The 15,754-nt window shown below is 33.2% G+C and overlaps 2 protein-coding genes across 3 annotated transcripts in view; one reads left to right on the top strand and one right to left on the bottom strand.

Annotated features, from left to right (window-relative positions):
• The window catches only part of LOC113522870 (inactive ubiquitin carboxyl-terminal hydrolase MINDY-4B), a 155,049-nt gene that overhangs the window by 106,913 nt on the left and 32,382 nt on the right, over positions 1-15,754 (bottom strand). The window lies entirely within an intron of this gene.
• Positions 10,994-14,898, top strand: LOC113522904 (U-scoloptoxin(19)-Sm1a). Its single transcript, XM_026908745.3, has 3 exons — positions 10,994-11,149; positions 13,565-13,711; positions 14,659-14,898. The coding sequence occupies exons 1-3, from the start codon at positions 11,089-11,091 to the stop codon at positions 14,793-14,795; spliced, it is 345 nt and encodes a 114-aa protein (XP_026764546.2). The 5' UTR covers positions 10,994-11,088; the 3' UTR covers positions 14,796-14,898.

The raw sequence follows: 15,754 nt of genomic DNA, 5'->3' as shown, positions 1-15,754 counted from the left end.
GTCTTCAATCATAATAAAATTAGTTATTGTCAGTTAAAAACCAAATTACTGAACCATTTTTGATCAAATTTGAAAGTATATCCATTCAAAGAAGAAAAAGTTTTCCAAATCAATTGATAAGTTCTGAAGTTCTAATGTAACAAACATAAAAAAAAACATTTTTTTTTCTTTTATTTATTTGTTTATTTATTTATTGTTACCTGTATTTTACAGATGATTAAACTCCAAAACACTACAGGTAATTGTAATTTTTGTACAATGACAAATATATATACAATAATTAGTATTAATAATTAATTATAAGAGATTAAGAGTATACTTTAAATTTACCTAACAAAATATCAATTCGATACTTAATATGGACTGGCAGTCATCAACCGTGCTTTTTTCAAGGCATTTTCTTCCACGCACAACCACTCTTTGGAATCAATTTCCAGCAGCGGTATTTATGAACCAATACGACATCATAACCTTCAAGAGAATATTCCTTTTAAAAAGGCTGGCAGCACATCTGCAATGCCACTTGAGTTGCAGGTGATCATAGACTTCGGTAGTCACTTACCATTAGGTGAGCCGCATGCTCGTTTGCCCCCTGTGTTATAAAAAAAATACAAAGAAGTACGATAATCATATATAATACAATGTCGAATTCAATTCCAAACTAAATATCAATATATACATTACAGATATGTCATAGAAAATCCAGGAATCTATAAGCTGCGTCAACCAATTTTTCTAGTTTATCAGCGAAAATGTCTATATTGTCGTACCAAGTGAGCATTTCCCCAATCAAGTGTAATGCACGATTCATGTGTGCGTGAGCAGAATGTCTCGTACGGGAATGTGGCTAGTGTAGTAGTAGTAATTTTTATAATTCGGTTAAAAATAGTTTAAGTCCTTTTCCAAGTCAAATACTACATATTCACGAATATTGGATAAGAGTAGTTTATTACATTTGTATTATAACCGCTCAACTCATTGCTATATTTTGGTGTCATAACCACTCAACTAACGGTTATATTTTAGTGTCAAAACCACTCAATGAACTGTACTATTTTGGTGTCATAACCACTCAACTAACGGTTACATTTTAGTGTCAAAACCACTCAATGAACTGTACTATTTTGGTGTCATAACCACTTAATTAACTGTCACATTTTGGTGTCATAACCACACCACTAACAATTATATTTTGATGTTATAACCAATGAATTAAATTCTGGTGTTGTAACCGCTCAACTATTTGTCATATTTTGATGACATAACAACTCAACTAACTTTTACATATTGGTGTTATAACCGCTCAACTATCTATTACATTTTGGTGTTATAAACAGTTAAGTAATTGTTATATTTTAGCGTCATAACAACTCGACTAACTTTTACATTGTAGTGTTATAACCGCCCAACTAACTGTTACATTTTAGTGTCATAACCGATCAAGTAATTGTTATATTTTAGCGTTATAACAACTCAACTAACTTTCACATTTTCATGTTATAACCGCTCAATTAACTGTTGATTTTGGTGTTATAACCACCCAAGTAATGATTATATTTTGATGTCACAAAACATGCAAAAACATGCAAAAAGACGACAAACGAGGATGCGCTTAACCTGTTCATATAATTATTTAACACTGGGAATATAGATCATACAATATATTCGACCACGTGAACATAATCATTGTTAAACATTAGTAATATCATAATTACCAATAAAGACTTCACATTTAATAAATTATATAAATTTTTCAAGCACGTTCAAATATAAATAACGTTAAAAATGTACCGTACTGACGTACGTGCGGAAATTAAAATTTTTATTTACGGCCCGGCCCGCTTTAATTCTGTAAAAGAAACAGGGATAAACGTTTCTGAATTATTTAACATCATCTTTATAACGCAGAGGAGTTGTTAAAAGAATTGTGAGCGATGTACCTACTTGTACTTTATTTGGACATATTTGAGAGCTCAGAAAAGTTTCCTTTGTTTTCTTTTTTTTTTATGCTAATATTTAAATCGCAACGAAATGGAAATTTCGTGTTGATTTAAAATTTAAAGACGGACATTAATATTACTCGAGTCATTTAACGTCGTTCGTATGTTGAGAATACAATACGTAATCTATTTTACCCTCGGGACATTGTGAGAGGCAACTGGGAAAACAAAGGAAGAAAAAAGAAATAAAGAAACAAAATAATTAATTACTTCTCTCCGTCCATTCACCAGAAGGAGACTTTGTACAAAAGTCGATTGCTTGGGCACCTCCAATTCGTCCCATTCGTGTTTCTACCGTGAAGCAACTGTTTTTGCTGTCTTCCAGTTTGAAGGGTAGGATATGGCAGTGAATTTACAGGGTACAGAGGAATAACATCTGAGTCCTCAAAAATGGCAAAGCATGGGGTACTCCCCATGCGTTGCCATACAAACAGGCGAACAGTATAATCTGTCATGTCCATGGCATCTAATCTGTTCATGTCTATAGGCGACGGTCATCACTTATATATATATATATATATATATATATATATATATATATATATCCTTCTTTGTAATAATTATCAAATTTAAATTAGTAATTGCAGACTAATAACAAATATATATTTATTTGGAGAGCTAATTGTTAAAAGGGTATCCAGTTACTGGAAATTGGGACATAGGTTAGTGCAAATTAGTGCTATAGTTAAACGGTAACCGAATGTAATGTAACATTAACGGTTACTAATGATCGTGGTCTAGACACCACTGTTACATGTAATATCCTGCGGTTAAATGGCAATTATGAAATTATTTCTCCCTAATTCGGTCACAGCAATATATTTCATACAGAATATCCCTTAATGGTCCAGGGAGGGGCAGCAGCGTCCCTCTTAAAACGTCATCAAAAGCCTAACTGCAGTTGCCAATCTGCCTGCCAAGTGTGGCAAAACCCTTCTTAAGTGGGGGCCTATGTTTAGCAGTGGAGAGATAATGGCTGAAATAATAATGATGAATATTATAAATATAAGAATTTGTCCTTTCAGTGTACTGTTTTGTGGTTCGAAATATAATACATTTATCAAACGTATATAAAATAACTCCCATCAGAACTATATACATTCTGTAATTTTCCTTTCAACGCTGAATATTGTCGACGTCCTGTTTTGTGGTGTTAAAACGTTATATTCAAAAGTTAATAATGAAATTTTAAAATTCGAATCGGGATGTACAGAAATTTTCAATGATGGAACAATAAATGCAAATTTCCCCTTATATTGTATTGTCATGACAAATAGTGAAGTCATACAATTTGTATAAATGTGTATACGCTTTTATTTTATTTCTTTACAAGTGTATTTTGTTGATGCCTTTTTTTAAGGATGACATACTAGTGATCCGCTCCGGCTTCGCACGAATAGATAGGCGTATATATAAATAAGTATTTAAAATTTTAAATAATGAAACAATTAATGAAAATTCGCCTTAATTTTTATTATCACGTCAAATAATGAAGTCATATAATTTGTATAATTGTATACGATTTCATTTTTGTTTTTTGCAGGTTTATTTTGTTGCTGCCTTTTTGTAAAATGAAATACTAGTAATTTGCTGCAGCTTCGCATGGGTAGTTAGACAGATAGATAAGTTAGTATTTTATATTACTTTTAATAAACAAATGTTTTGATACCTTTGTTTACATAATTGTAATATTTGTAGAAATATATTTTTTATAATTTTTGAATTTATTCTTTTATTTTTTTTTAAATAATATATAGCCTATTTTACTCACTGATAATGTATCTTTTTATAGGTGAAAGAATTTTTCGTATGGAAAATCGGTCGAGTAATTTTTGAGTAATGAATTATATTACAAACAAATAGACATATAAAAAATCAAAACATTTTTTCTTCATAAAGTTAGTATAGATTTTGCATAATCAGATACGCGGTACTTTGTTTTCTTTTAGGTGGATTCTAAAATAACTTTTTATTTTCAATAACTGTAAAATTATTGTATTTAAAAATGGAAAAAAAATTGTTTAATAGTAATTAATAGATCATGAATAAAACATAATTCTATCCCATCTTATCCCATTTGATATAATTAATAATTACCTCTACCCAAAGGTCATCTAAAAGAGATTGCTTAGCAAAAGGCGGCCTTACGCCTTTTGTGTCACTTCTCACTAAAATTAACTGTATTTATTATTTTTATAAATGATGCAATAGAGTGTAAAATAAATAAATAAATAAATCATCATTATTTCAGCTGTTGACTGTCCACTGTTGAAGACAAGCCTTCCCCACAAGGAGAGTTTCGCCAGTAGTTGCCATGCTTAGGAGGCGGATTGGCAACCGCAGTCAGGCTTTAGAGATGTTTTAAGAGGGACGCTGCTGCCTATCCCTCGCCCTCTTTTAGTCACTTCTTACGACACCCATGGGAAAGGAAAGTTACTTATTATACACCAGGATATACATGGAATAAATAAATAAATAATAGTAATACTACATTTGATATATATACATACGAGTAGTATAAAATAAAGTCGCTGTCGCTGTCTGTCTGTCCCTATGTATGCTTAAATCTTTAAAACTACGCAACGGATTTTAAAATGTTTTTTTTTAATAGATATAGTGTTTCAAGAAGAAGGATTATGTGTATAATGCATGTATAATATTGCAGAAAAACACTGATAAATTTAAAGATCTCTAATGAGATGTCGTAAATAAATACATTTTTGCACTTACATTGCAAACGCTGGCTGAACTCCACTAGATAAATCAATATAATGTACTACAGCATTGTACACTTTAAAAAGATCAACAATAAAGTCCACGATGGTATATGTCTATCTCTTAAGGATAACCCACAATAACCATTTTTTATCCTTGACATTTTACGTTAAAATTGGCTTATTTACGAAGTGATTTTAAGCAATACAGCATTATTTTTATCCAATTAAGTACCTTAAATACATTGTCCATTTAATATAGATCAATATGGTCCTTTACAGCATGTAATTTAAATGAATATTTCCTAAGATATTACAGATTTAAAATGCAGGGACATAGCGGTGCGGCGGCACTGTATTGTACCCGCGCGCAGCCGGGGCGGGTCGCTAATATTTTATATATAATATTAACAAATCAAACAGTTACGGGATTATTTTGCAATCGGAACATTAAAAGGCGATAAAGTTTTCATGGGAACAAATATCTTTTGGTTTCAGCCGGTTTTATTACTGAATCGTGCTTGTTTTTATGTTGAGTAATATCTTTTTTTTGATATACGTATCTTTAATATCCGCTTTTGATAGAATGGTTATCAGAAGCGGATATTCTACGTGATACGTGGAATTCTTGTTAATATTTAACTTAATAAATGTTAAAAGTGAGTTTGTTTGTATGTTTAACGCTTAGCGCTTTATCGACACAGCTGATCGTCGTCAAATTTGGTATACGAATAACCTTCAAGAAAAGAGCATATTCCTTTTTAAAAGGCCGCCAGCACTTGCAATGCCGTTGGTGTTGTGGGTGATCATGGGCGGCGGTAGTCACTTGTCATCAGGTGAACCGCATGCTCGTTTGCCATGTGTTGTAAAACAAAAACACGAATAGTAGAGTGAGAATGAAATGGTAAGTCCATCTGCGCTATCGATATATGCTTGCGGGGTACCAGTGAGGGATGATAGGTGAGGGCAAATGCAAATCAGTTCGCCCATCGTGAAGAATCCCACGAGAATTAATCACGATGATTTTCAAGAGGAACCGCGCGGAGGTCGACCGGGTAATAGGGTACACTGCGAGCATAGCGGCTGTCATTACTAACAATCCCTTTCCCCCTATTGTCATATTTGGAATGGAAATTTTTATAAGTATATAGGCTATTTTTTATTTCAGGCAATGAACATAATCTCGGTCACGCAGAAGTCGCGGGTAAAAATTAGTAAGATAATATAAATAGAAATATTAATATATGTCTAAATATATTTTTATTAATATTTCTGTTTGATAATGTGTATCAGTCACTAAATTTATGTGAAAGAACTTTTCGTACGGAAATTTACATTTATAAATTTATTTTCTCAAACATGCTTGGAAATGTGAGCATTATTTTGATAATCTTCTTAGAGGTAAATCAAAATTGCCATACTGGCCAGATACGGATATGTGGGCAGTGGCCGGCAAAAGTTGTATGAAAATCCATATCTGTCGTGTTTTGCGGCCAAATAAACTCATATCTGTCCTGTAATTTAAAAATGGAATGACCTTTTACCTTGAAACATGGCTACCAAGGAGGTAATTAATAAAAGGTTTTATTTATATTTCGAACTGGCTTGCAAATAGAAAGCTGTTTATAGAAAAAAAAAACAAAGTAACATTATGGCGCGTCAAAAATTATTATTGTTCATTATTCGTCATTGAACTTAAAAAGTAAAATTGTGTTTTTGATTTCTGTGCATTATTTAAGAAAAGTACTATACAAGCCTTGGCCACAACTAGGCATTGATGAACTCACGTATGTGTGCCTCAGCTATGCCTCGGCCCACATTTGCACGTTCGTCCATCAATGCCTCAGTTGCTGGCCGCTACAGTAATATACTATAAATTTAAATTTATAAATTTACTTAATGTATTCGTACACAATATATAGGTATTTTTATATGCATATACATTTTTGTACCCTATTGCCATGTGGTCCCGGCATAGAATGGTTGTGAATAAAAGGATGACCCTTTCCTTTCCCGTGGATGTCGTAAGAGGCAACTAAGAGAACTTAATAATCAAGGGATGGGCAGCAGCGTCCCTCTTAAATACTACCAAGAGCTTAACTGCGATTGCCAACCCGCCTGCCAAGCGTGGGCAACTACTAATAAAACCCCCCAAGGGAAGGCTTGTGTTCAGCAGTGGGCAGTTAAAAGCTGATATGATGATGATAATATAATCATCGTCATATCAACTATCATACATATCCGCCACAAAAGTTTCATCCCAATGATCTGGACGAGTGGCGGTCTTCCACCGTGCGTTTTTCAAGGCACTTTCTTCCACGCACAACCATTCTTTGGAATCAACTTCCATCAGCAGTATTTCCGAACCGATACGACAACATAACCTTCAAGAAAAGAGTATATTCCTTTTTAAAAGGCCGGCAGCACACCTGCAATGCCGCTGGTGTTGTGGGTGATCATGGGCGGCGGTAGTCACTTACCATCAGGTGAGCCGCATACTCGTTTGCCCCCTGTGTTGTAAAGAAAAAACTTTTAACTGTACACATATATCGTCATAGTTATAGAATACTGACGGATCTGACAAATATTACATATAAAGATCCGTCAGTATTCTAAGACTATGACGATATGTGTTTAGAGATTAAATATTGCGATTGGCAACTCGCCTGGTAAGCGTGACAACTACTGGCAACCCTTTTTGTGTTACTATGGCACACGCATGAAGGAAAAGAAAGAATGGAGATTGTTGTTTTATATATTTTGCTTTTTGTTTTGTTGTTTTTTATTTTCATTCTTTTATCTCTTTTACTGTGTGTTATGTGTATGTTTGTATTGTAATTTGTGTGCTGTAAGTAATGTAAATAAATTGTCTATCTATCTATCTATCTATCAACCCCCTTCCCTTTATGGGGGGTCTATGTTCAGCATTGAACAGTTAACGGCTGATATGATGATGATGCATTATTTATTTATTATAAGAATTTTATACTTAATAATACAATATCTATATACTTGCGGTAACACGAATTGATTTATCACGACTTCCTTCATACAACGATAATTGCTTGAATAAATCTCGTATAGATTATTTCAATTATGATAATAATAATTAATATGGAAAATACATATGAAAATCAAAAACAAAGAATAGCTTTGTACGTGTATTAATCATATTATAAATAATTCATAAAATATTACGACTCACAATAGTTGTGACTCAATTATACAGTACCGTGGCCACTTCAAAGGTAAGGTGAAGCTGGCATCCAGAAAACTCTGTGTGCGATGCATTTTTTAGTTGATGATAATGAAATGGTAACCCCGCCTGCGCTAACGGTATACGCTGGCGAGGCACCAGTGAGAGATGATTGGTGGGAATGAAGAGGCAGGTCAGTTAGCCCACCGTGATGAATACATCTGGAATTCAGTACGATGGTTTCTACGGGTACCACGCGGAGGTCGACCTGATAGGGCGATTACTAGCAATGGGACTGACTGACTGAGCAAAGCATTACTTCATGCCGAATTAACGATTAAATTAACTTTACAAAACTCGTAAATCTGGCCCTACATGAAGTATTGTTATCACTTATGGGCTGAAACACCTAGATATCAGCTTGAACCCTGCGACTCAGTGCAACAACGAGCTATGAGAATCGATGATCCCAGGCTTACAAGCGATATCGAAGCCTTTAATATGAGGAGAGATTTTGCCTCACTCTGTGTGTTCTACCGCTTGTACAATGGACTGTGCTCAGAGGAATTGTTCAGTGTAATGCCCACGGTTACCTTCTACCATTGCACAGCTCTCCATCGACAGGGAATTCATCCCTATGTTTTAGAACCTATATGGTCGCGTACAGCGCGGTTTCAATAATGTTTTCTCCCACGTACGCTCATGTTACGGAATAAGCTCTGAGGTTAAGCTGTCGAGGTTTTTCCAAGCAACTACAGCATGGGATTCTTCAAGAAAGGTATGAAAAGGTCGGTATTGCATGCGCTCATATGCTACAATAACCGCTTACCATCAGGTGGGCTATATGTTTGCTTGCCACCTCAGTGATATAAAATAAAAAAAATATTTTAAAAGGGTTTTAGCACAGCCCATTTTTTATATTACACATATTTTTATTACAATACCGTTATTTTAATTTTAATTTATATCAACATTAATTATATTAGTTCGCAAAATTAATTAAATTATTCCAAAATAATTCCATTAATTTTAAGAATTTATATTTCTTTAATTACACATAATTAAGAAATCCGGGTTATTGTATTTTACTTAAATAATCACATTAATTCCCGTCTCAAACACACATAAAACATGCAACGTGACAATCTTAAAAGTTAAAATATGATCACTTAAGTCATTGCGACTTGCTTATTGTAAAAATCTTAATGATGTGAACGTGCGATAAACAGTTTCGAAAAAGTCTCTCAATTTGCCTCAATTTTTTCCTTATGCTGACAAAGTAACTAATACAATTTGTCACGACTCCTTTTCATTACCAGGATATCGTAAGAGAAGAAAAAGCGACTGAACCGCAATAAACCGTCCAAGAGATGGAAAAATCGATATGAACCACTATACGTGACAGCGTGGTAATAGTGGATTATATCCTTCTTTTATTGAATAAAACCCATGGCGTTCCCAACAGTTGGACGTCAATGCGTCTACAGTGTTACGAATGAGTATAGTTATTATTCTTTTTTATAACACAGCAGGCAAGCGAGCATGCGACTCACCTGATGATAAGTGACTACCGCGCCCATGATCATCCACAACACCAACGGCATTGCAGGTGTACTGCCGGCCTTTTAAAAACAAATATACTCTTTCCTTGAAGGTTATGTTACTATATCAACGGTTAAAAAAAAATCAAGTGATTAGTATTCTAACCAATCTTTTTGACATAGCTTTAGGTGACTGAAAAGCAAACTGAAGTGCCAATAGGCTGGTCTCATAGTTTGAAGAACTGCCAACTGATGGGGAAGAAAAGACCTTGAGTAGCGTATGGGCAAACGCAATATAGGACAACCCCCCACTAAATCGAGTCACGAACTCAAATGCATTGCAAGGAGTCAGTGGATGCAGGTGGCTCAGGACCGTTCTTTATGGCAGTCTATGGGGGAAACCTATGTTGAGCAGTGGACGAATAATGGCTGAAATGATAATGACGATGATGCTCTTGAAACTAGTTTAAAACCGTAAAAACAAGATACATACAAATGAATTTAGAAAAAGTGATATACAACTTTTCCCAAAATCTACATTAATATTATAAAGAAGAAAGATTTATATTTTTGTATGTATGTATGTTTGTAATGAATAAATTCAAAAACTACTTTGCCGATTTCAAAAATTCGTTTACCATTAGAAAGCTACATTCACCCTGTGTAACATAAGCTATATTTATTGTATCTACTATAACATTCAAATACAAATTTTTGTTTATGAATAAATAAAATAAATAAAAAAAAAAATATTGCTAGAAAATATTAGAAGTCCTTACTAAAACTTTAGTAACGTAACTCAAGGTGGAAAAAAAATGTTATAAAATATCTTTTATCGCGTGCGTTGCGAAAACTATTGGTGATAGAACAAAAGTACGTTCTACAATATTGAAGAAAATATCAATAACTACAAATAACTTCGCGACACTATATGTCCAACTATTGCCGTTATGTCACAATAAACACTTTAAAACGTTGCAAAAATGTCCACCCGTGCGAAGCCGGGACTGGCCGCTAGTTCTTAATAAAAAGAAAAGTTCATAAAAAAAAAAACATTATATGCATCTTAGTGTTCAGTTTACTTCAGCATAAAATTATTTATTTTTAACTAACTTCCAAAAGGAGATTCTCATTTCGGTTATATATTTTTTATTTTGTTAATATTTGTTACTTCATAAATCCGTTAGTTCTAAACAGATTCGATTCCTTTTTAATCTAAAAGGATATAGTTACTTTCAGTTTTGTACCACTGAAATTTTATTAAAATCGATTCAGTAGTTAAGTTTTTAAATAACCGGTTTGCCATAATTGAAGTCGATTTTTTTGTGGTGTACACAATTAACTCAGCTATGTACATATCTTCTTTAAAAAATAAATAATTTATTTCGAATGTATAAAAATATTTACACTTAAACAGAATTAATTAATTATTTTCGACAATCGATAAAACCACTTCCATTTACCATTCATGGTACATTACGAAAAAAGAAATACTTAAAACCAATGATAAAATGGTATAAAGACGTTCCATAAACGATAATCGACACAAAAACCTAATTTACATACTTACGCGGTTTTGTTTATAACAACGCTGTTACGTACGAGTGTTACATTCGCGTAACAGTATTGATGCAACAATGCGGCTCATATTGTTCTGGACAGCGGTCGCTGTTAGTGCTGTGACTGCTCACGGAGATGGTAAGTCTTATTTTACTGGCCGTTTTACAAGTAGACAGATGCCTTGCAAAAAATATGCTGACAAAATTCATTCTTATTTTAAATTTCAAATTTCATTATCACTATTCTTATTTTAAAATCGAATCAGACGTGTCTATGGACGATGAGGTGCTCTATAGACATGTTTTTTTTTTATCTATTACGCATTATTTTCGCTAATTGTACATTTTCATATGATTCTTTGAATAATTTTGGATATTTTTTTTTCGAATTCATTTGGAATCGGTTTCATATTAATATTATAATAATTTTAGTCAGTTTTTTTATAGTATGTTAATTATTCATAATTTAATGTTTAATATGTTTATTACATTACAGACATTAGTCTAAATTAAATTTAATGTGAATAATTAATGTAATTTACTTTCAGTTAAAAATGAGGATAATTACATTTTAATTTAATTGCACATGTAATTAATATTAATTACTGGACTTATTCTTATTAATATTTTAAATGTGAAAGTGAGTTTGTTTCTTTATTACGTTTATTACGTCTTGACGGAAAATCGGCTCAGCCAATTGTCATGAAATTTAATATATATGTATGATTTTATGTGAAGATCATTATTATTACTAATACTACATATATATATATATATATATATATATATATATATATATGTATATCTATAATATATATAATATCTTATCTATAAAAATCTTCTGTCACTGTTTGTGGCCAAATTCCTTCGAAGTGGCTCGACCAATTATCAGTAATTTTTTCACGTATATTTGATAGGTATAATTAGGATGTCCCTGTCCAGAAAAAAATATTTATATGACAGAAAAAGTTTATAGGGTCAGCTGGTAATATATATTAAGTCTTCACTCACACATCGGAGTTTAAAATTCATCCCTAACATATTTGAAATAGTTGATTTTAATTATGAAATTTACAATTTACCTTTAGAGTCTGCGAACATATATGACTGGTATTTAATAAAAGAAATTAAAAAAATGTTAATTTGAACTAAATTAATATAGAATACCTATAATTTCTTCGCAGCAAATTTTACCAGATAATTAAATACTGTCTTTTACCTACGACTTCGTGCATATAACCGAGATATGTTTACTGACCTGCATGAAAAACCTATATCCTTCTACATTCTGTATAGTATGTATATACTGAATTTTATAATAATTGGTTGAGCCATTAAGACGCTATAAGGTAACAAACAAACGACCTCACTTTCACATTTATCAACCGACTTCAAAAAGAAAGAGGTTCTGAAATCGGTTGTATTTTATATTATGTTTGTTACCCCATAACTACGTCAGTTGTAAACCAATTTGGAAAATTCCTTTTTTATCTGAGAGAACATATTTACAGATTGGTCACATAGAAATTTTAGCAAAATTAATTTAGTAGTTTAGTTTTTATATAAAAAGAACTGCTTTTATTAAAGTCGGCTTTTTTATTTTTTATTTGAAAATTAGTATGGATTACTTTTTTTATGTAACTACAGTTGTTAGTACTCCAAATAAGAATTAAGTATATTCAGTTGTGTAGTGCAAATTGTTAAACGTTTACAATGAAATAAAAGGTCAAAGCGCTTGCATAATGCCGTATTATGGAATCGTATTGTATAATCTCCGTGACCAAGCGACCGTGTTCTTGACATATCTTATATATATATATTATTATACCAATTGTGTCCCGCGATTTTCCTTACTTAAGTCAGTATAAGAAAGTATCCTATATACGAGTACTAAGTTAGTTATAACCTACTATTTATTGTATCAAATTCTACTCGAATTGATTCAATAGTTTTTTTATACCACTAAGGTGGCAAATAAGCATACAGCCCATCCAATGGTAAGCGGTTACCGTATCCTAGGAACGCCTGCAATATCAGAGGTATTATTAAGTATTATAAAGTACCGTATATAACTTAGCAAGTTAGGATATAACCTACTAATAAACCAAATTCCATTCAAATTCTTTCAATAGTTTATTTTATACCACTAACGTGATCGTACGATCTACCTGATGGTAAGCGGTTACCGTAACTTATGAACGCCTGCAATATCGGGGGTATTACGCGCGTGTTGCCGACTCTGAAGAAACCTCTTTACCCGCCTTTTGAAAAATTCCATGCTGTAGTCTCTTGGGAAAACCTCGGCAGAGAGCTCATTCCATGACCTGAGTGTTTGTGGGAGAAAACATACGTTTTTACGTAAAAGAGTAACAAATAACCATCTATCCATCCATCGTTACAAACTGTTTTCCCTTTGTATGTACAGAACCCTAAAAATAGACACACATATTTGTACTGTGCCGGAAATGTTAAATTTCGAAACTACCAAGGTCACGTTTGACTGTCTCATATAGTTGTGACCAGAAATTATAGTTTTGACCATTTTTTTTTTCAGTACCAGAGGGCATCTACAATGAGCTCCCGTGTCTGGCTTATGGTGGGGAATGTTCCACGAAAGCTGAATGTCCAGACGGAAAGCTATCGAAAATAAGTGGACTGTGTCCAACTCAGCAGGATCAAGGTGTCGAATGCTGTTATAGGTGTAAGTAATTTTTTAATACATTTTATGGCTAAGAAATTTCTGTGAAAAACATTTGGTACTCACATTTCTTAAATTGGCTCGATTGGAAATCGAATCCGGGACTTCAAAGCAATACGCCCATCACTACGCCATGGAAATCATACTGAAGTATTTTTTCATCATACATCCAACATCTACGACAATAACATAATATATATTTAAGAGTTAATAATGATATCAGTCGTTAACTGTTCACTACTAAACATAGGTCTACTCCAAAAGGAGATTTTGCCAGTAGTTGCCACGCTTGGCAGGCGGGATGGCAACCGCAGTTAAGTTGTGGACATGTTTTAAGGGAGACGCTGCTGCTTTGCTTCGACTATTAAGATCTCATAGTTGCATCTTATGATAGTCACAAAAAAGGAAAAGGTGACCTATAGTTAATAATATTAACTAATAAATATAATATAATAAATAATTTAATATAAAATTTTAATTAATTAATCTATGTTAATATTATTGTGGAGTTTTTACCTTTACTCATTTAGGGACTTTCGTGTTTTTAGGCACTCCTGTCCCATCGTACCTTAATCTATTTTAGGACAATATCGGATTTATTTTAACAATCATAATAAGTCCTCGCAAAATGAAGTAAGGGGAACGAAAAAATGTCGTAGTTAATTATATAATATACCTTTATAGATAGAAGAAAGAACAAAAATAATATATGGCTAGATGTAGGCCTCAGCGTGGGTAGATCTATATTAAAACCTACACTTTATCATATCGTACACCAGCCTCGCGTATTCACGCAAATGTTCTGCTAGAAACTAATTAATTATTAATGAATTAATTAACAATTAACGAATTATCAAATAAGTAATTAAATACTAATTATTTAATTAACTTCTAATTATGTAATAATAAATAAACAAAAATGAAATATTTGAAAATTAATTATGTTTCAGCTCCATCATCCACAACAAGGTGCAAGCGTCGGGGAGGCGAATGTATATCAAAAGACTCGCAGTGCCCCGAATACCTTTTGTTATCTGAAGCCACAGATTGTTCTGATAACGAGAAGTGTTGTATATTTGTCAAATGAGTCATGCCTAAGCTGTGTACGAGTATACGTAGGATTAGTTAATTTGTTCTTTTTTATCCTAATATATTTATTAAATACAATAAAACTGGCACGCATAATTAAATTTTTTTTTTTACCACGGAAGTGGAACTCAAGCGTGTAAGTCCATCTTTTTTTATGTAACTTAGAATGGCATGTCTGCCATTCTAAAGCTTGTCAGCTGGCGACCTACTTGATGGAAAGTGATAACCATCGCTAATAGACATGAGCGGTACCACGGACATAACAGAGTATACTGTTGCACCAATGGCAATGGGATACCTCCCATGCATCATTGTATGATAAACAATCACTATAGCTTATGGATGTCTGCAACAGCCGGGGTATGACATGCGCATTGCCGATACTGGAATAACTTAAATATGCCCTTTTTGAAGAACCCTATACTGTAGTCTCTAGGGAAAACCTTGGCAGAGAACTCATTCTACAGTCTGAGCTTTCGCGGGAGGAATCTTCTTTGAAACTGCACTGTATGCGATCGATTTAGGTTGTAACGTGTGAGGGCCTCTAATTATTTAATATCCTAGACTTGGATTATAAATATTTTTACTAGTAAAAACAGTCTAACGAGTAAATGCAACTTAATGAGACGGCTACAGATACTTCTACAGAACTTTTCAAAAGTGGTATACTTAGGTGCTGTAATAATATTTCACTACGTGATTTTTATTAAAGGGGTCTAACAGCCCTATTGCTAGCAATGTACGCAATCAGATCCATGCGATCCCTCTGAAATCTGCCATGGTTAATTCTTGATGAATCCGTTACGATGGGCCAACTGATGTCCTCATGTCCTACAGCCTCAGTGGTCACGTACTGCGCGGTTTCAGAGACGTTTCCTCCCACAAACACTCAGGTTGTGGAATGAAGTCCCTGCCGAGGTTTTCCCAAGAGACTACAGCATGGGGTTCTTCAAAAGG

Source organism: Galleria mellonella, unplaced genomic scaffold (genome assembly GCF_026898425.1).
Source record: "Galleria mellonella isolate WM207_F2 unplaced genomic scaffold, CSIRO_AGI_GalMel_v1 utg59, whole genome shotgun sequence".
Lineage (NCBI taxonomy): Eukaryota > Metazoa > Arthropoda > Insecta > Lepidoptera > Pyralidae > Galleria > Galleria mellonella.
The sequence above is the reverse complement of the archived record's forward strand: the minus strand, read 5'-3'. Positions and strand labels throughout refer to the sequence as shown.